Here is a 21,882-nt window from a genome sequence, read left to right as displayed (position 1 = left end):
GCTATGTGAAATAAAATACACTTTTTCTTCTTATTCTTACCTTTTATACTTTACAACTAAAAAATACACATTTTGCATGCTTGTCAGCATGTTTGTCCAGGATAATGTTGCCATTCTTGTTTTGCTGAATCTCACAAAGCCTATCAAGAAAGTCATATTTCACCCCTAAAAAAAGAGAAAAGCAATTATATTTAAATTATTAAATTATTATCATGGTTTTACTATGCAAATACCATAGTTTAACTACGGTTTTACTATAGTAATATTGTTGTAACTATGAAAAGTTAAGTAACCATATTTTTTTGGTGGAAACCATGGTTTTACTATAGATTGACCATGGTTAATCTTGTGGTTACTATAGTTTTACTACAAATACTATGGTACCTTGGTATCATGATATTTGTAGTCAAATCAAAACTACAAAATTATTATTTTTACCATAGTTTTTGTTTTCCTGTATTAGTATATGAGTTTACTATGAATATCAAGGTTAAAATATGGTTATTTTAGTAAAACCATGGTAAATTTATGAGGACAGCGAGGGCACGCAAAACTAAAAACTAAACACAATTCCTGCCCTGTCCTCTAAGGTACCATGGTTTCTGCCATTACTATAGTAAAACAATGGATTCCACCAAAAACTACAGTTACTACAGTCTACAATATTACTTAAACCATGGTTTCCACCAAATTAAACCAAAAACACCATTACTCCAATCACGGTTACTACAGTATTACTATAGTAAACCATGGTTTCTGCCAAAAAACTATGGTTACTACAGCCTACACTATTACTATAGTAAAACTTTAGGGGTGAAATATGACATGGACATGCTTTTGTAAGATATACATTTGTATTATTTTATTATTAGTTATTATAAATAATAACTGCAACTTTTATCACTTGGAATGGTTATTTTAAACTAGCCACAAAAGATACAACTAGGTGGATTACATGTTCTGTTTCTCTCCAGACAACAGATCAGTGGCGCTAAGAGGAATGATGTGCCTAGAAAAAAGAAATCCAGAAGAAAAGCCCAGCAGTTGAGTTGCAGTTACAGGTGGACATTGGGTCTTCTTTACTCACTCCTTTATGCTGTTCACACGATGCCCCCTGCTGGCCAATATGGTTAGTGTATCCCTACACTGGCACCACAGCCATTAATTATTCATAAAGAAGTGAAGATAAAAAGCTCACATGCAGTCTTCATCTGATTATATGGTTTATAGGCTTGGTATGATAATGCACATAGTCCCAAGGAGTTGTGATATTGTTATTCATGTCTTTTTGTCTACTTGTGTTTATAGGTTCATGACACTGGTTTTGGTGTTCAGGAAGAGGGTATGACTGTTACTCAGAGGGTGTTGTTGGGTGAAGTGCCTGGAGAGGTAGTACTGGCACTCTTGCAGTATCTTTATACAGCCCTCTGTTCTCTCAAACCCACACTGCTGCCACACGTATGGGAGCTTGCTGATAGGTCAGTGTAATCTCTCCTGCAGCATCTGTTCTGTTTAACAAGTGTTTCTCTAAACCAGATGTTTATGAGTGAACATGGATGCTTGAAAAACAACATGGAATCAAAACTGACATTTTTAATAAATGTTCCTGGTCTTATTGTGAATGATTCACCATTGCACATTATAAAATCTTAATCTTTTATCAGATTGTCTAAACTTGCTCCATCTATGAGTGCCATATAATGTTGAATTTAAATACTATATATATATATATTGAAGTATGAATTTTATTTTCTTTTATTTATTTTTTGTTAAGTGTGTATATACTGTATCTCAACATCATATCAAAGTTACTTTAATTTCTTCTAGATTAGTGGTATATGTGTTGATAGTAAGTTTGTGTGTTGTGTGTCAGGTTTGGTTTGATTGAGCTTCAGCAGCAGTCTGAGCAATATTCTGAAACTGGAGAGGAAGACCCAAGAGGAAAATCAAGAGACATGTTTCCAGGAGCTTACTCGCGGAGGCCAGAAAGACCAGAAAATGGCAGAGAGCAATTTCCTGGAGCAAATTCAATCAATGTGGAAGCATGAGGACAGTGAGGAAGAGGAAGAGTTTAAAGAAAATGCAGGAGAGGATGCAGAGAGACAAGATGGAGAGTTTAAAAATGACAAGGTAGACGAGGAAGAATGTGATGAGATCTGTGAGTTTGCAGCAACACAGAGAAAGATGGAGACGATGATGGAGACTGACAGAAACTGAAGAAGAGGAGGGAGATTCAAATATATCCTTTGGAAATCAAAAGAGGGATGAAGAAAAACAAGACCGAATCCATTTTAGAGAAGTCTGCTGCCAGTTGCTATAGTAACAATCAAGGCGTGGATGGGACAGAGGCTGCCATGGTAACAAGTCCCGCAGAGACCTATCAAAACCAGAATCCAGAGACTGGGAGACAAAAAGTTTGTTTGATTCCAGAATCAAAAGCCCACCCAAATGAAAACAGAAACCCAGATGCCAGTCTCGACAAGAGTTATGACCGTTTGTTCTCCCAATCTATTGGAACACATGGCACCATCACAGACGCCAGCGTCCTACTGTAAGCAACAACATTACAAGTCATTACACACTCCTCAGCAAAACACACCTGCTCCATTTCATCCTTCATGTGTCAGCGAGGTGATTGACCTGTCTATAAGACCTCCACTAAACTCTGGTGTTTCAGGTGAGTCCTTGTTTCCTGTGCCTGATGTATCTCCTGTTTCAGGGAAGGCTGAAGATATGGGTCAGTCAGCCCTAACAAAAGAGATTTCTTGCTGTGTTGGTATAAGCCACCTTCCCTCTCCTCCAAAATCAAACAGCCAAAAAAATGGATGTGGATACTGACCACAACGCTGCTACCACTAAACATCCTTCTGAAGGTAGCGCACTGTGACCCTTCAGTCCCCCTCCGACTCTCCCCCAGAACCTTTTTTAAATCCAAAAGCTACGCTGGCAAAGGCAATCTGAGTACAGAAAACAATTTCACTCCTGGATCCCAATGCAATGCTGGCAAACAGGTAAATACAGTGCAGGTGACCACCAATACAGAACCTGCCAAGTCTGATCAATCAGAGAACCGTAGCCCTGGCATTGCAAATGAGAGTGTATTTTACGGCTCTGCAGAGGTCTCCTGGTTGATTCCAGCCACTCTGGTACCTTCCATGTGCAGTAGCTCCGCCCAGACCTGCGTCAGTATGCGTCGAAACCAACTCTTCCCCAAGTCTTGCTCTTTAGCTCCCTCTTCTTCCGCTTTAACTGTCTCAGACAGCTCTAAACCCTCTACTCACTTTGCTTCTACAAGTGGCAGCTACCACAGAGAGAAGCCGGTACCCTTGTCCAAACATGAAATCAACTCAAGTCCTCTAAAGTCAGAACAGAGTCCCTCTAAAGAATGTTCTAGCATGGATACAGAACACTTTCCAGGTTACCAGAAGCCACTTCGCCATCTCAGATGGTCCCAAGTCTCTAAAATGTTCTCTGATGGCTCCCACACTGGTTTCATTATGGGACATCCAACCCAGAGTATCCCACAAACCTCGAGTTGCACCCCTCTCCATTTAGACTCTTCCCTACAAAGGCAGATGCCCTTCGGCTCCTCCCCTATGGCTAGCGATTGTGAGCTTAGTCTTAGGGATAGCAGGGGTAATCGTAGATTCTCTCATAGTGAGGGGAAAGGAGGTCTGCTGTCTCTACAACTCAGTCATTCAGAGTTTTCTCCTTCCCCTTGTAAAACACCTGAAAAGAAGCAAAGTACTAGTTCTCTGACACTAAACTCTCCAAGCCACGGTTGTCCTAAAAGGTCCAGAGAGAACGAGAATGATGGACTAGAACAAATTGAAGTGGGAGATGAGAATCAAAACCAAGGTGTTGAAGAAGCTGTGGATGTTGCAGAGAACTCTCCTTAAGCTAGTTTCTGTGGCATGGATGAGCATCCTATTGCGTTTAATGACTCATGGGGTTTGGATGCAGGGGTAGAAAACCAAAAGCCTCACTTTAACCTGAGAATTGACAGCAATGGAGATAGTTAGTCCACCAAGTGTCGAGAGTGGGAGACAAACTGTTAGTCTACATAACACGTCTCCTCTCGCATCTGGAGCTCATTCCAAAAAGCCTAAGCAAAGTCCTGCTCCATTAAATCACATCTTACCTGACCCTGATATGTGGGATGATTGGGTGGAGGAGGAAGAGGACCCTCTTCCTCTTTCTCAGAGATTAGTGCCTCCCGCTGCAAAGAGAGTCGCCGAACTAAAGACTCCAGGTACTGAACGAAGTCTGCGTTATTAAATTATCCCCATTTATGTTAATTATGTTAGAATAATGGTTCATTATGTTTCCCTAGGGCTCTTGTTTGTTTTTTTGATGTGGCTAAGCAGCACTTAGGCCACATTCACTAATATGTTTTCGTTTGAAAACCCATTGGTTTTGCTGTGTTTACACCTCTCATCCACACTGAAACGGCATTTTCCTCCAACGAAAACAGAACGTTTCTAAAATGTTCGCCATCACCGCATACTTTGGTAAAACAATGACGTTAGGACACTCAAAACAGAGTTTTCAAATGAAAATGGATTGGTGTCGATTTGGCCTCAAATTCTGTATAAGAGTGCATTAAAATATATATTTATGCTTTGCTTGGTATTTTTGTGATGAAAACTTTTAAATAAACTTTAAATCTCTGCACAGTGACCTGCAGAAAGAAAAATAAGGGACCTCTGGTGCCCATTACTCTCATGCCAGGCTTCTCTGATATGGACACACCTGACCTCAAGAACAGACTCAACAGGTGAGCAGAGTCCATTACACAATGTATAGACCCTGCACGTATAACCAGAAAAATGTAATTGGGAAAACAAGGATTCTGGGCTTTTGATAGAGGCTGATATGTTGACCAGGCCAGTTAATTAGTCAATATTTGGCAATTTTGAGATTATTTTTATTGTAATATAATAATCTGTAATCAGTGAACAGTGGAACGATAGCTGAACAGTAAAGTTTTTTCCCAGGTTTGGTGTGTGTCCACTGCCTAAGATGGTTCTAAAGCTGCAGGAGATCCATCAGTACACAAACCAGCTGCAGAGCTCAGAGTCTGAGGAGGAGACCTCTCCACCCCGACACCCCTCATATGTCTGCAACTCCCAGTCTGCTCTGCTCTCCTTAAAGCAGCCCAGATGTCCCCTGCAGTCTCACCTGTGAAACTGCATCCAAGTGAGGAAGAGGAGATTTAAACAGCCTCTCAAAACTCCACTTCCTCTACAGCAGAGTCAGACACGTACCTACACAGTATACCGCTTTATATGCAAGTATAAGAAGGGAATAGGTTTTTATATGTTGCTTTTATGCACATCATAGTTTGGTCCAGAGTCATAGTTTACTTTTTTGTCTGACAGTTTAGTTTATTAATTACTATTTTTTTTTTTCACTATAGTTTTAGCATTCATCCCTTATAACATAGTACCACAACTTGTTCCATTTGTATCACTCCCAGTGCATCACTTTCAGTACAGCCAAACAGGGCCAAAGTAACTCTTCAAGCAAGATATTACATAGTAAAGCTACAACCAATGGGCCTGGTGGTGCAGCTGGTAGAGGGAGGGAAAAGACAGCTAAACCCCCTGCAGTTGTGTGACAAGGACAATGTGAAGTACAAATTGGAGGCAAGTTATAGCTGACAGGTTTCCTTGAGTTAATGTGGTTAATCTATAATTGTGAGAATACATTGTTACAGCACAATAATGATTACTCTTCAGCAGTTGTACAAGACAATGTTAAATGCATCTGACCTTCCTATGAAAGGATTCAAATTCAAACACATTCATGCATACGGTTTGTGTCTTGTGGCTATACTTTTGAGATAGTATTTTAACATTTACGGATTGTCCCCATTCACTTACATTGCGAGTGCCTCACAGTAACCCCTGTTTTGCTTTTTTTTTAAAGAAAAGGAGGGGCAAGTCGAAATGTATTTTTTGTCGTAATCGACATTATGCCACAAATGCTGTCGACTGATCTCAACTTGTATTGAACCCATATTTCTTTAATGATAAATACTTTCTCCTATCCCAGCTTATTATGCAGAGACAACTAGAAGACATTTCTAGATTGTTTTCCCCAAAAAATATAAAGAGTGACTCTGTGGCGAACATTGCTTTGAGTATCCCAAACTGCCCGACATAGCAACACTGGCTCAACCAATGGGGTGATTTTGGGGGTGGGACAATCAGTTTGCCCAACCAATGGCAAATGGGGAAGTGTTCAGGAAACATGTCTGAAAAGTCATTATTTTTGCTAGTTCACCATAAACCACCACATGCCTCTCAAACAAACTTACAAATGATTCCAAAGACTCCCTGTTTCAGGATGTGATGTGAAAAATAACAGAACAAAGACGTCCTGGAAAAATGTTTACTGGATTTTTTGTTTTTTTTTGCAAAGATCTGCCATGAAAAACAGACATCTCATCTCAGCGCACAGCATGAAGGCTCTAACAAAGACAGAAAAGCAGAAGAAAAATCTCTGATCATCTTCCATGTGCATGAGAGAGTCACGGTCCAGCCGGGCAGACAGAATTCCAAAAAAGGGGCAGAATTTATTCAGAGTACGGCCCCTAAAACTCTTACAATAACACCTGAGCTCATCGGGAGAGTCAGGCTGCACGTGCCCGCGCCCCCTCACCCTGCCTCAATCAGGACCATTCAGCCACATCTCCTCATGCCCCATCATGTACCCGTCATGACAGGTTGGCAATATTGGCCAGGAATCGCTTGGCCCACCACTCCTCAAGGTCAATAGGCACAAAATCTGTAAAAGGGGGAGAGAAGTTGGGTGAGTTTCATGTCTCAAATCTAATCCGTGCTGCATTCAAATATTGCATTTTTAGACATGCCTTGCCAGGTTTCAGCCTGTTCTTCATGCAAAGCTACCATATAGTGCATGAGTCCTATGGGCATCTTTGGTTTTTTTTTTCTTGGTGGAGCTTGACTATGTTTTCATAGTATGGAAAAGAGCTAAATTATTTTCTTCTTTTGTATTCCATTGAAAATAGAAACACGTGGTTTTAGAGTTAAATGAGGGCATGTACATGACAGAATTTAAATGTTTGGGTCAACTATCCATTTAAAACTTACAACATAATGACAGACAAGCCTTTCTAAAGGGGCTGAGTACAAAGCACAAATCTGCCACGTATTTAAAGTAAACAGGACAGAAGTCTTAGACTGACTCTTCATGCCGGGATTGGGACTTCTCTCTGCGTACTGCACTGGGCCTTTCCCGTTCTCTGGCTGGGATCCCTTTTCGAGCTTCTGTTCAACCTCCTGCCAGGCTGCAATCAAAAAAAGCTGTGTAAGTATAAAGTACATATTACATATACAGAGTTCTAATGGTCATGGAAAACCTGGATACATTAGAGAACTTTAAAACTGTTTTCCAGGCACAGAAATGGAAAAGTCATGAAAATATCTAGAAAACTATTAATTTTTCTAGTTATGTTCTGCTCTAAGATGGAGCTTGTATCAAATCAAACTTGCTTGCAAGCCAAAGTGATGTCCAATTTGCAAGGTTCCCACCTTTCTTTTTTTTTTTTTTTTTTACCTTTTGTGATTAATGGATAGTTTTTTTTTTATTTATTCATTTTGATTCAGACGAGTCATTTAGACTAATTTATAGAGCTATCAGAATTAATGTGCTAACGTATGTGATTAATGAAAGTTTATCGGGTTAATTTTTCTAAATAGCATTTAGCGTGTATAAAGACCAGCATAAACACCTGTTAGAAGGGCGGAACCTTTGTAATGTGTCCGCCCGGAGTCATTACACTGACGCACACACCACAAACACACAGGCTGAGTTCGGAATTGCATACTATCCATACTACTCGTAGTACTTCTGCCATATCAGAATCAAAATGAGCTTTATTGTCAAGTATGCTTACACATACAAGGAATTTGTGTTGGTAACAGAAGCTTCCAGTGCACAAACAATACAACAACAAAACAGAGATAATAATAAAAACATTAGAATAAAAAAAGGTGAATAGAAAATGTAAGTATATATAGAAATACACAATAGGACAATATGTATGTATGTACAATATACAAATACAAATCTGTTATATACAGATGCAAGGGAATGTATGGCAGAAATAGTAAGTGTAGTATGGTAGCATGCAATTCTGAACACGACGACACACATCAGTGATCCAGTGTCAGTGATAATATGATGTAAAAGGAGCTCTTAACGCTATTTGATGTACAAAACAAGCACAGATGGGACTTGTGATAGAAATCAGGTATTTTTCAGCCTATGTAAGGCGCATTTTATTTACCACAGAAGCACTTCAAGCCTTAACTATCACCAAAACACAGAATGAGACACTTGTGTTCAAGCATTTTCATGTGGAGTTCAAAGCGCTGCTGGCGTTGACACCCTGACATGAATCAGGAACACGGCTTCACGATTGCTGTAACAAAGTGGATAGACACAGTCTACCGGCAGATTAATATTGTGGAGGATGAGAGTTCAAGAGATTTAATGCCCACTGCAATGAATACTCAACCTATGGGGACTAATTCTTTCAATTAGTCAAACTCCCACTTAGACTTGAGATTGGTGATATTTTAGATAATTTCTATCTTGATACTGCGGAAGTCTTTGATTGGAAAATGTTATTAAAGCATTATATTGCTGCATATTCTTTCCTAAGATAGAAATAAATGCATTTTGACAGGAAAAGAACTGTATATAGTGTCAGATTTCAGCGATTAACTACAACAAATTGTGCGATTAATCGCGATTAAAATTTGAATCAACTGACAGCACTCCTAATTTGTGAACAGTTTCAACTAATTCACTGAGAAGAACTGACTCAAAAGAAATTGACAAATCTCAAGATTTCAATCTATTGCTTGCAAGCATGTTTTACTCTACAAAAGGGCAATTTCTAGTTTATATTTTATTTTTGGATTTTCTCCCAATTTGGAATGCCCAATTCCCAATGTGCTTTTAAGTCCTCGTGGTGGCGCGGTTACTCACCTCAATCCGGGTGGCGGAGGACGAATCTCAGTTACCTCCGAGTCTGAGACCGTCAATCCGTGCATTTTACCGCATTACCGCGGAGACATAGCGCGTGTGGAAGCTTCACGCCATCCACGCTCAACTCACCATGCAGCACACCGAGAACAAACCACATTATAGTGATCATGAGGAGGTTACCCCATGTGACTCTACACTCCCTAGCAACCGGGCCAATTTGGTTGTTTAGGAGACCTGGCTGGAGTCACTCAGCACACCCTGGATTCAAACTCACGACTCCAGGGGTGATAGTCAGCGTCAATACTCGCTGAGCTATCCAGGCCCCCCAATTTCTAGTTTATTAACTTTTTTTAAAGCATAGAAAAACTATAATAATAAATATTCACTGTAGATACAGTACTTCATGACTTTTGAGATTTTATTAATTCCCAAGATTTTTCTCAGGCCAGGAAAGCACAATATTACAATTCCCAGATATTTCCAGGTTTTACATTACTGTGGGAACCCTGAATTTGAGTGAATCTTTGTTTTGAATTTGAATAATTTTTTAAAATCGTTGTTCAGTAATACAAATTACTGAAAAGGTCATGGAAAAGTCCTGGAAATTCAAAGGTTAAAAGTTTTGGAACCCTGGTTATTGTATACTACTAAAGATACAAACCTCTTCTGATTTGCAATGTGTTAAAACACACACACACACACAGACTCACACACAGACTCACACACACTGTACTTCTGAAACATTTTCAGTAGCAATGCAAGGTTTTCCACCAAAAAGAAATAAGTTAAAAATATCAGTTAAAAAGAGCTACAAAAATAGACAAACCAAAATGTCATTATATACCCATCTCATTAGCGATTTGTAAAAAAGAAAAAAGGTGGACACCTTCTACTTGTTTGATGGTTTTCTCAATGAAAAATCAATGATTTCTTTTGCTTTCTAGGTACAATTCTAGACAGGATAAAACATCTGCTGATTAGCAGTGCTGGCTAGTAACAGATTACATGTAAACTGGATTATGTAATCAGATTACAAAACTCAAATTCTTGTAATTACATTTTAAAATAATTCTAATCCGATTAGTTACATTTTATGGATTACATGATTACATATTAATCAAAGGCAGTACATTGTTCATAATCCTCTTATTTCTCATTTTTTAATTCTAAATCAGCCCACAGCAGATATAAATTCGGTAAATTTGAGTGTTTTTGAATGGAGGGGGGGAATGGCATACACAGACCTAATACTAACCACCATCCATAATTACACTGAAGATGGAGCGGTAATCTGCACATAAATGCAGCATAGCTTGCATTAGCCCGGTAAAGTCAGTTTTAGTTTGCCGAATTATTTTTGTATTCTGCTTCAAAATCGTGCATTAATGCGCTTTTGTTTTTTGTGACATTGATTCACAAATATAACTTGTCTGATCTGTTACCACACATGGATGGGGGTAATGTCGAAATTGCCAAATTAAGAACATTTCAAGCCTTTTTTATTTCACTTAGAAACAGACAAATGAAACAAAAAATAATTCTCATATTTTGATCCATCAAGTAAGTTTTCGTTAAATACGTAATTAAATCCAAAAGTAATCTAAAAGCAATTAGATTACCTTAAAATGTAGTCCATTAGTTACTGACTACAATTTCAGTTGTAATTTGTAATCAGTACCAGATTACAATTAACAAGTAATCTACCCAGAAGTTCTGATTAGCCTGTAATTGAACAAAAGTACATGAAAGCTGCCCTTGAGGAGCAGTTGCATCAGCCTGTGGAGGTGGAGCCTGGCCTGGAGACAAACGCCTTCCTCATGAAGATAAGAACCGCCCTCTTTCACACAAACTCTGCTGAATTGACCAGTTCTAAAGTACATTCAAATCAGCATCAAAACTCTAGTATTCCACAACTGCAAAGTCCTATTCTTGACCATTCTTTCATGAAAACACTTGATAGTTCAATACTCACATGCACGCACAAAACATTTGTGAGCATAGAAATAGACCAGAATGGTGTGTCAGTGAGTTAATGGAGAGCCTTGAATCCAGCTGCTCCCTCCTCAGGGTTCAACAGGGTCATGGCAACCAACTGTGTCCTCTCTCAAGGTCTTAATGGTCAAAGTAACACTGACTAAATAAAAAAAACCTTCTGCTAAATAACCAATAAACACTGATATGTGTCAGCCTGTCAGAAACAAGGTTTGCCGTTCTCTTGTATCTACTGACCTTTAACAGAACAATCCATGACTACTGGACAATGACTTACCCTGATAAACAAATCGAACATTCTCCTCGTGTGCCGGGGTGAATCCTTCAGTCGGGCCGTCAGCTTTTGGAGAGGTGGATCCGTGGTACCTCTTTCCGTTCAGCCGGTGAAATACAATCTTAGGTGCAGGGGAACTACACAAATACAATTTGGATATTAAAAGAAATGTGCAAGGCAAGTTTATACTGTATATACCTTCTATCATACACAATGGTAATTCAAAGTTACTACTTCACAATGTATTTATATTTGACATAAAAATCATTTAAAAACCCATTTATGAACATTAAAAAAGAACAATAACCCAAATGAAAACACATTTATAAATTGATTTAAATTAATATACAAGAAAACAAAGTATAAAGGACAAAAATTGAGAATAAAGCAGTGCTATATATAAATATTAATAAAATAATACCAAAATTGCTTTCTTTTATTGCTTAATTTCTCCATTAGCATGCGTTTTGGGCATAACACTTCCCTATACATCATCATTTCATAACAATTTATAATAAGGTTGCATTTGTTAACAACATTAGTTAACATGCACTAACAATGAACTATCACTTATTAATCTTGGTTATTGTTAATTGCATCATATACTTAAACTTTGTGTGCATTAGCTAATACATTATGAACTAACAATGAATAATTGTATTTTTAAGAATTAACATGAACTAAAATGAATAAATACTGTAAACATATATTGTTAGTCCATGATACCTAATGCATTTACTAATGTTAACAAATGTAACCTGATTGTAAAGTGCTACCATCGTTTCTATTGTGACATGGAAAATTCATGGAGATTTCTAGAAAAATATATATTAATATTATATTTCTAGTTATGTTCTGCTCTAAAACATAACATTGCTCTCAAGCCAAATTATGTGCATTTTTTTGAGTGAATCATTGTTTTGAATCGATTCACAAACTGTGCAAAGCAAGGCAAGTGTATACAGTATATTGCTAATATCATACACAATGGTGATTCAAAGATACCACTGTACAATGTCTTTTATTATTATTATTATTTTACATAAAAATAAAGACATAAGTAATTTTAAAACCCATTTAAGAACATTACAATTAAAGGAAAATAAATAAAATGGATTAACATAAATAAAAAGGAAAAGAAAAAATTACAGTGCGCGTTCTTGTATTGCTTCATTGCTCATTTGCGCATGCGCACAATACTTCGCTGTATAACATTGTTTCTTTAGTCACAGTGACACGTTATGAAACCCGATTGTTGGCCAACATAGTAAAACTGATCGCAATTGATATATTAAACAAACAAATGACAGAAACAAACGCGAACGTGTCTGTCGTAAAATCAAGCGCGCGACTCTGCCTCATAAAACCGCGCGCGGAGCTCCATAACGTCCTTGTGGGAATATATGGAGGTGTGACAAGTGTGTGTTCACATTACCCCGAAAGGTTAGTTATTAACATTGCTGAAGCGAATACGAATGAGCGTTTCGCAACAGAATTCACGCGCACTTTAAAACACGCCGACACTGCGTGCACGCGCGCGCGCTACGGTTGCAAGGTCACACACGGCGCAAGAAAAACATGCAACTTGGTGTAAAAACGCCGACCGGTCCTGGTTGCTCGGTTCTGATACTTTAAAGTGAGTTGCACTCTTTGAAAGGGTACAGTATATTCAAGTTTCGCCCTCGCGACAACACTCAAAGCACACGTGAAGGATCACAGCAGAACAGCGCGTTCAATGATTACATTTCAAGTTTACTTACTCCGATGCAAGCCAGTGGCTTTGCTTCTGTTTCAAATCGTTTGTTTTGCTCTCAATCTGTTGCGTGGGGCCTGTAAGAAATACTATCTGTTAATATCAAGTATGAAAGTCTCTCGAATGTCAATAGCAAGATTGAAGTTGATATTCGTAATGCATGTAACTTATTATTCTATGACGGTGATTGCACACATCAGAAACTGCCATTGGTGACCATGCAGTGGTCTTATGGCTGCATTGTACCTGTTCTCCGTTGTGTAACAAGTTTGCTGGGACCTCTGGTTATTGTGTACATCATGTGAGAGACGGTTTCTGGTGAACTCCTGCGGCACGATAGATCCACGCGAGGTCTACGGATCGGTCACGGTAAAACACACGCCACAAAACGTCACGCGAGGACGGAGCTCTCCTCTCACAGCACCGAGGAAATAATCGGTCTGAACTGTACAGTGCATCGAGACGTTCAGACCCCCAGAACGCCAATCAAAGCCGCCGTGACGCCACGTCACGCCCCGCGACGTAAACCGGTGTCACCTTTCACCTACTCACCTTGTGGACACCAACGACCAGACTGTGACAATCTAAACATGTTCTTGTGACTGCATGGGTTTCATCATGCGCGCGCATTATTGATTCGCTTTTATCAAGTTAAAAGATAACTTAAAGGAATATTCCAGGTTCAATACAAATTCAGCTCAATCAGCAGCATTCGTGGCATAATGATGAAGACCACAAAAATAATTTGGACTCGTCCATTATTTTCTTTAAAAAAAGCAAAACTCGAAGTTACACTGAGACACTTACAATGGAAGTCAATGGGGTCAATTATTTGGAGGGTTTAAAGACAGAAATGTGAAGCTTATAATTTTATAAAAGCACTTACATTAATTCTTCTGTTAAAACTCATGTATTATTTCAGCTGTACAGTTGTTTAAATCATCATTTTTTGTTTTTGTTGACATTACATTTGACAATGTACAATTGGCTATAAATTTACACAGATGCGGTAAGTGATTGTATGACTCTAAAATCATGTTAACACACATATTGTTTACGTCTTGTGTCTATACTTTTGAAACAGTGAGTATTTTAATGTTTACAGATTATTGACCCCATTGACTTCCATTGTAAGTGTCTCACTGGAACCTCAGTTTTTGCTTTTTTTTTTAAGGAGGGGCAAATCAAAATTAATTTTTGTGGTATTCATCATTATGCCACGAATGCTGCTGATTGAGCTTAACTTGTAACTGAACCCGGAATATTCCTTTAATGCCAACTCCAAGAACCAGGTGGGAACCAGACAGGATTTACTACGAACCTAACCCTGTCTGTGAGTTAAAGCATGATGTTAATCTCACTAATCTGCATTATAGTGGTTTGAAGTTGCACCTATCACACACTAAAGTCACTATATTGAATAAAATGACAAAAGACAAAAAGTTGGGAAACAGTGGCTCTGATGCTACTGTTACACAATACTGTAAGTGTAATGCGATGTTGTACAACAGTCCTTCAATTACAACTACTGGCAGTTATTTAAGAATTTATTTCAATGATAATTCTTCTTCGGCTTTGATTGAGAAACATACCACCTTCAATTGATCTTGTTTAACTCCTGAATTAGTATTTATGTCTGTGCCCAACATAAAGAACTGTTATTGCTTTCAGACTGCAATTATTAAAATGTCCTTCGATAATACCATGCGCTCAATGTATAGACAGTTTTAAATGTAACATTAGTTGTTTACTCAATTATTAATTTCAGACTTACGAAAAAACCCATGTGAGCAACTGATACATCATGAATTATCCATGCTGTTAGCACAAAATCTGTTCCTGCTTGATCATATCATTTGAGTTGGGCCATCTGTTGCTCTGCACATGCGTCAAGCACTAGGAAGTGTAATCGAGCTTGAAATCATGATCGTGCCTACAGACTGCAATGGCAAGATGTACTGTGAAAAAGAGTTATATAACTTAAGTTTAAAATTATATTAAAATAAATAGATAATATCTATATATTCATAAATGTGTTCACCTGAGTGGTTGTGTACAGAACATTTGAATATTTATATTTACATCACCCCTATTGTAAATTTCACACAATGAAAGCACTTTGTTACCCTGTAAATTTCCACTCACAGTTAATCTTTACAGCATGCTGCCCAAATGAATGCATTTCTATAATTGTGTGTTTTGAGTGGATCAGAACGTTCATTAGATGATCAAATGAAGGCCTATGTAAGATAACTAATGATTTAGTCCTTGAAGAGAGAGTTCACCCAAAATGAAAATTCTGTCATCATTTACTCACCCTCATGTCATCCCAGATGTGTGTGACTTTCTTTCTTCTGCAGAACACAAATGAAGATTTTTAGAAGAATATTTCAGCTCTGTAGGTCCATACAATGCAAGTGAATGGTGACCAGAACTTTGAAGGCCCAAAAAGCACATAAAAGTAATTCATAAGACTCCAGTGGTTTAATCCATGTCTTCTGAAGTAATCCAGTTGGTTTTGGGTGAGAACAGACCAAAATATAACTGCTTTTTTACTGTACGGCTGTTTCTCAATGTGCGTTCTTTTGCGTTGCGTTCTCGTGGACTCGTTCGACGTCATCATCCACTGCAGAAGTTCAATTCCAATACTCAAGAACGCAAGTACCAAGAATAATAAAGTTACCCGGATGTGTTCTTGATCGGGCCATATATCAAGGATGCATCAGATGGTGACTTGTGAGCAAGAACCCGATACTACGGTGGCAGACGAGGGACATTTATCTTGTGTTTTACCCACTGATATATCAGTGGTTTTACTTCAACAGTTTTCCGCTGTAAGCTCGAGATAGTCTGAAGGCTCGTCAGACTCCATCAACATTTGTTATGCATCATATTAATATAGTAATAAACACATGGAGGAAACGAGTGTTTACAGACTTTATTCTTTTAACGAGTTACTAGTCCTGCAAAACCTCACCTGTGTGATGACAATCATGCTGTCACTGGTGTGTGATAATGCCAGTAGTTCTCTCACTGCCTTCAAATGTGCAACAGCAAGATCGCAGCACATCTCAAAGCTCGCAATAGACACGTTCTTTGTCCTCCTGTCCTTCCAGAGTTCGTTCTTCAAAAGTGGCTAGACAAGACCAGTCTCCACGAGAACGCAAGTCCATTCTTTGCATTCTTAGAATTGAGAAACACCCTACATCTTGCCATTGCAGTCGCTAGGCACGACTGTAATCAAGCTTGATTACACTTCCTAGTGCTTGACGAATGCGCAGAGCACTAGATGGCGCAATAGGAAGTGTAATCGAGCTTAAAATCATGATTGCCAAGGAGACTGCTGTCAAGATGTACAGTGAGAAAGGAGTTATAATTTGACATGTTCTCATCCAAAACTAACTGGATCGCTTCAGAAGACATGGATTAAACCACTGGAGTCGTATGGATTACTTTTATGCTGACTTTACCTCCTTTTTGGAACTTCAAAGTTCTGGTCACCATTTATTTGTATTGTATGGACCTACAGAGCTGAGATATTCTTTTAGAAATCTTCTTTTGTGTTCAGCAGAAGAAAGAAAGTCATACACCGGGGATGGGATGAGGGGGAGTAAATGCTGCGAGGATTTTCATTATTGGGTGAACTAACCCCTTAAAATTAAAATTAATTTCTAATTAAACAGTATAAGGAATTAGTCAAGAATAATTTAAACCAGTATGTTTGTAGAGTAACTGAAATAAATTTTCTGACTACTGTTTGACCTCAATACAATCATATCTATAAACCAGTATTTATCAAATTTATGAAATTATGTATGGCATTTCATCTGTCGGACAAATTAGTTTTAATCGTTCTCCCTTAGACCCAGAGTGATTTGAGAGTTCGGCTTTTAGTAGTGAGGTTCACAGTCTTCGATGAGACTGTCAGTGATATAGTTGATCTTCAGTAGCTGCTGGTAGTACTCTTTCTCTACAGCCGTGTTCACAGTCCAGGCCACAACCTCCACACCTCGATCTGCCCAGTACTGCACATAGTCCCTGATGAAACACAAACACACAGTCCCAACACAAAGTGCCATACACACTCCAATACTGTAGATGGCGCCTTTGATCTAGTTCAAAGATTGGTCAAGCACTACAATAAAACAAGAGTCCGAATGGTTCCATTAGAAGAACAAGAGAGGTGTTAGTGTGTTTTTAAGAGTGGTCAAGGATGAGGCCTGGGTATCTCAGCGAGTATTGACGCTGACTATCACACCTGGAGTCGTGAGTTCGAATCCAGGGTGAGCTGAGTGACTCCAGTCAGGTCTCCTGAGCAACCAAATTGGCCCAGTTGCTAGGGAGGGTAGAGTCACATGGGGTAACCTCCTCGTGGTCGTGATTAGTGGTTCTCGCTCTCAATGGGGCGTGTGGTAAGTTGTGCGTGGATCGTGGAGAGTAGCATGAGTCTCCACATGCTGTGAGTCTCCGCAGTGTCATGCACAACGAGTCACGTGATAAGATGCACGGATTGACGGTCTCAGAAGCGGAGGCAACTGAGATTCGTCCTCCGCCACCCGGATTGAGGTGAGTAACCGCACCACCATGAAGACCAAGTAAGTAGTGGGAATTGGGCATTCCAAATTGGGAGAAAAGGGGATAAAAAAAGAAATGAGTGGTCAAGGATAATGACCACTAGTGCTTTAGTATGTACTGTAAAGTAACCACATAGTGGTTACATTTCAATACATTTCAGTGGTTACATAAAGCAGTTATTTTACTACAGAGTGCCCTTAGGACCATACACTGTAGCTAATTTTCTTGAAATCTGTGGTCACAATTTTGTAATTTGTACTATTTTTTAGACTGTACTCACATATTCCCACATTTTAACAATTCATACACACAGCTTTATGCACTGTACCTGGCAATCAGTACTCACTTATTTATTAACTGTACCCTCAATTTTGCTATTTGTACCCATAGATTCATAAAACCGCATTCAGCTGTTTAGATTGTTCCTTCAAAAATCCAAATCAGAAATCTGTGCCAATGTAATAATAATGTAATATATAGTTATAGTATCATAGTGTAGCAATTGCCCCCAAATATTGATGCAATAATGTAAATAAATCCAACATGCTAATGGAATGCTATGGTGACTAGGGATGTGCCAGGGTGGTCGACTAACCGACTAGTCGATTAGTGGGGTCAACTACTAACATTAATATTTTTAGCGGTGGTGTTTTAATGGGAGATGCAGTTCTCAAATTATTGAGAGATGCAACTTCTTAGGGAGCATTTTGCGTGATGATAGCTTGCTGTGCTTAACAGTGGCTAACAAGTCAGCACATTAAAACCCTCTGCAAGAAGTTTCCTCTCTTTAATGCGCTGTTTTTTTATTCCTAATTATACATTATCCTTAACACCGACTAGACGTTCAAACAACCAACTGACTATTTGATTTTGGAAATTGGTAGTTTTGCACATCCCTAATGGTGACTCACTGAGAGATGAAGTTTTTCTGGACCAGGAAGGCAGAGACTCCACAAAGGTTCCACAGCAAGTGATGATGGGCCCAATCAAGGAACACATCCAGCACCTGCATCCAGTGATGTTTCCATGAGGAAGAGAATCTTGGCTTTCCGTCGCCAAAATGACTCAAGCTCCATGGCCGATGGGTTAATGCTGTCACCACATCAGGATCGGACTGCCGCATCTGGACGAGAGGAGAGCAGTCAATACACATCTTCATCAGTGTGTAATCATCCTAATTATCTCAATCAAAAAAGGGAATAGAGCATATGTGTGTTTGAAATAAATAGCGAAAGCAATTACAGTGGATGAATTTGTTACCCTATAGATGACTTTGGGCTCAAATGAGCAGACGATACTTGTGTTGTAGAGCACTGGATATTTCCGAAATAAGTCCTTTAGTGCTGCAGATGACTATGGACAAAAGTAAACATACATAAAGCATTACTGCTCTATTATTCTGAAAGATACATTAAATCAATAAGCAATTGCTGAGTAGAAATCTTTCAAAAGATATAATACACTGTTCTACATCTAACATGAATGACAAAAATTGGTTTACAGCCTAAAGGCGCATCACATTTACCTTTGGCGTTGGTGAATATTGAACGTGTGTGAAGCCTGCAAAAAAATAATTGCCAAGCATCCTCTTTTTAATGCTGCACTTTATACTCTAAGTGATGTTAAAAAGAAAAACGTTGCTAAAATGATATCCTTGTCCATTGTGAATATTCAGTGTAGCTGTGTATGAAGCACCACCCACACAGAGGTCACTGCCAAACCAAGAAACTTCCCACTGGTCAACACAGCCAAATTGTTAGTCAAAGTTCACCAAAGGGGAGGGGAAATTCTTCTCCACCAGAAGTCCTTCTCGCAAAATTCACTACTGGTGGATTCCCATTGAGATGACTGTATTACGCCCGTGGAATTTCGCTGTGCGAAGTTAAATGTGACCGTGCCTTAGTGACTCGCCTCAATCCGGGTGGTGGATGATGAATCTCAGTTGCCTCCGCGTCTGAGACCGTCAATCCGCGCATCTTATCACGTGGCTTGTTGAGCGTGTTAACGCGGAGACCTAGCGCGTGTGGAGGCTTCATGCTATCCACAGCATCCACACACAACTCACCATGTGCCCCACCGAGAGTGAGAGCCACATTATAGTGACCACGAGGAGGTTACCCCATGTGACTCTACCCTCTACCCTTTGTTTACTGAAGATGTAATTTGCGACAGTTGATGGTATTGGTACCTCATCAGGATGACCTTTGACATCAAAGTAGATGGTCAGCTGGTGCTTGATGCATTCCTCTACGGCCTCCTGCAGCGCTGGAACCTTCTCACCTCGGAATCGGTCACTGTCGGGCAACACACAGAAACATGCCTCCTGTTGTCTTTGACTCTCTCTTACAAAACATATAAAACTCCTAAAGAATGCTACTTTGAGATTATAGCAGATATAAACATTATAGCAGTTAGCTTTACTTTAACTTTAGTACCTAACTAAACCACAAACACATCAGAACATGATTTATCTGTCACCATGATGCGATGCAATGATTCTTTAAAAGAATATTTCGATGCATGTATCTTCTCGTCTAACCTGTGCCTGTGTTTGGCTGCCGCATCTAGTTTGTGGAGTTCAGAGAAGAGCAGCTTGCTAAGTGGACCTGACCCATTTGTGGTTCGGTCCACAGTCTCATCGTGCATCAGTATGGGAACGCCATCAGCCGTGAACTCCAGGTCTAGCTCCACACCTGTGGCTCCATTCTCACTGGCCTTTCAGTCAAGAATAAGAGCAATTATAAGAGGAATAAAGCAGGTTTGGTGTGAAATTTTACTATCGCATCACTGTGAGCGAGTTTACATGCAGGTTCTTACACCGATTATGCTTAATAAGCCAACAACGCGTGCAGTCATGTAAACACAAACTGCATTCCTTTGTCCTCTTAAAGACCATAAACGGCTTATGAATAACCCGGTCGACATGGGTAGATTTTTGCCCATTATGCCGATTTTGCGTGCCATGTAAACACCTTACCCGGTGTTCTTACCAGCTCATCCAATGTGCACGTGTTGAGCTTCACGGTCTGACGTCAAAAGTAGAGAATAATGCGATTATTTCAAATGTCATGTAAACGCGGATTACTTGCTTTGTCAGATTTTTTAAATAAGATGATTTTTGGGAGTAGTCAGCGTATTGGTGTGCATGTAAACATGCTAACTGTCCGAATTTAGGTAGCACAAGCAAAAAGGATGTATGTAAATGAGCGGTTAAAGGACATTATGAGCTTGCTTTGGTTGCCATATTATATGCTCTCTTTCTCAAAAAACAAAACAAAAACAAAAGATTTGCAAGACTGCAAGCATCACTGCAAAATATGTTTGTTCAATGCATAAAATAAGGCAAATCAAAAATGAAATCTAAATTAAAGCTTAAGTAATTTCTGCACCACCGAATGGAATTGCAAAAATAAACATTGTTTTCAAAACAACTTTCTGAATTCCCGTCTTCCGTTAATTGAACGAACTAATAGCCCCACCCCCAACTCATGCCATTGGTTGAATAACATTGGAGGAGCGGGTCTAAAAGGGTCGTTCAAAACACCGAATTTTTTTAGCGCCACAGAGACACAGTGTTTACAGTTTTCAAGAAAATTAAAGCTGATGTCAGTATGTCTGAGCCACCAAATGGATTTGCAAAAAGAAACTGTTTTCAAAACAGCTTTCTGAATGCTGCTTTCCCCTCCTTCCCCATCTGCCATTGGTCAAACAAGGAGATAGTCCCGCCCCCAACTCATGCCATTGGTTGAGTAACATTTTTGGAGTGGGTCTAAGCGGGTCACTTAATACAAAAAGAGCAATTTTCATAGTGCCACAGTAAAACGCTGTTCAAGAAAATTGACCTATGAATGACTTACTAACATCTGCTTATTAAAATGGGATAGGAGAAAGTATTTTAACACTCAAAAGGTTACATACTTCAGCTTTAAAATAATTATATATATATATATACACAAGAAATATATTAGTATGAGTGAACTATTTTAAATGCACACAGTCAAACTGTAAACAACAGAATAATTGAATGTGTGGTAATGCGATTTGCAATGAATACTTCAGATTCTGTAAATATGATCAATAATAATAATGATGATGATGATGATTGCCTTAGCAACCACTCCACAACTGATGTCCAAACAAGAGTCCCAAACCCTGTCCTCCGGCATTATTCACAAAACACATGTCCCGTCCTAAACTGACGCCACTGATTGAGATCGCCTAACAAACGCGGGCAGATTATTTTTTAGGCTGTCACAATTGTTTT

The 21,882-nt window shown here is 39.0% G+C and overlaps 3 protein-coding genes and 1 pseudogene across 5 annotated transcripts in view; 2 read left to right on the top strand and 2 right to left on the bottom strand.

Moving 5' to 3' along the window:
* The first annotated feature begins 1,093 nt into the window (after positions 1-1,093).
* LOC127438102 (structure-specific endonuclease subunit SLX4-like) lies at positions 1,094-6,229 on the top strand (annotated as a pseudogene).
* Positions 6,230-6,382: 153 nt separating this feature from the next.
* Positions 6,383-13,589, bottom strand: mcrip2 (MAPK regulated corepressor interacting protein 2). The gene is made up of 5 exons (XM_051694178.1): positions 13,290-13,589; positions 13,051-13,120; positions 11,294-11,427; positions 7,214-7,315; positions 6,383-6,792 (listed from the first exon to the last, which is right to left on the bottom strand). The coding sequence occupies exons 1-5, from the start codon at positions 13,342-13,344 to the stop codon at positions 6,722-6,724; spliced, it is 432 nt and encodes a 143-aa protein (XP_051550138.1). The 5' UTR covers positions 13,345-13,589; the 3' UTR covers positions 6,383-6,721.
* Positions 7,213-21,882, top strand: part of tmem186 (transmembrane protein 186) — a 19,438-nt gene continuing 4,768 nt past the window's right edge. The window contains exon 1 of one of the 2 annotated variants that reach the window (XM_051694176.1): positions 7,213-7,335. The gene's annotated coding sequence lies outside the window, so the exon portion shown is untranslated. Of the gene's footprint in view, positions 7,336-18,696; positions 18,780-21,882 lie in introns of those variants that run through there. The other variant, XM_051694177.1, reaches the window with a different exon arrangement.
* LOC127438530 (glycerophosphodiester phosphodiesterase 1-like) overlaps positions 16,609-21,882 on the bottom strand; it is a 5,969-nt gene continuing 695 nt past the window's right edge. The window contains exons 2-6 of one of the 2 annotated variants that reach the window (XM_051694173.1): positions 20,158-20,333; positions 19,807-19,912; positions 18,861-18,971; positions 18,530-18,741; positions 16,609-17,081 (exon numbers count right to left, since the gene is read on the bottom strand). In XM_051694173.1, coding sequence (XP_051550133.1) covers positions 16,934-17,081; positions 18,530-18,741; positions 18,861-18,971; positions 19,807-19,912; positions 20,158-20,333 — 753 coding nt within the window. In that variant the 3' untranslated portion in view covers positions 16,609-16,933. The remainder of the gene's footprint in view (positions 17,082-18,529; positions 18,742-18,860; positions 18,972-19,806; positions 19,913-20,157; positions 20,334-21,882) is intronic. The other variant, XM_051694174.1, reaches the window with a different exon arrangement.

Source organism: Myxocyprinus asiaticus, chromosome 49 (genome assembly GCF_019703515.2).
Source record: "Myxocyprinus asiaticus isolate MX2 ecotype Aquarium Trade chromosome 49, UBuf_Myxa_2, whole genome shotgun sequence".
Lineage (NCBI taxonomy): Eukaryota > Metazoa > Chordata > Actinopteri > Cypriniformes > Catostomidae > Myxocyprinus > Myxocyprinus asiaticus.
This window is presented reverse-complemented; position numbering and strand designations above follow the sequence as displayed.

What these genes read in the sequence shown, in the direction of transcription:
- mcrip2 (XM_051694178.1), bottom strand. Translation starts at nt 13,344, where the DNA reads ATGATGTACACAATAACCAGAGGTCCCAGCAAACTTGTTACACAACGG. An exon ending in AGCCACTGGCTTGCATCGGA is followed by an intron (nt 11,428 to 13,050) that starts GTAAGTAAACTT and finishes GTATTTGTGTAG; the next exon opens with TTCCCCTGCACCTAAGATTG. An exon ending in TCCCAATCCCGGCATGAAGA is followed by an intron (nt 6,793 to 7,213) that starts GTCAGTCTAAGA and finishes CCCCTTTTACAG; the next exon opens with ATTTTGTGCCTATTGACCTT.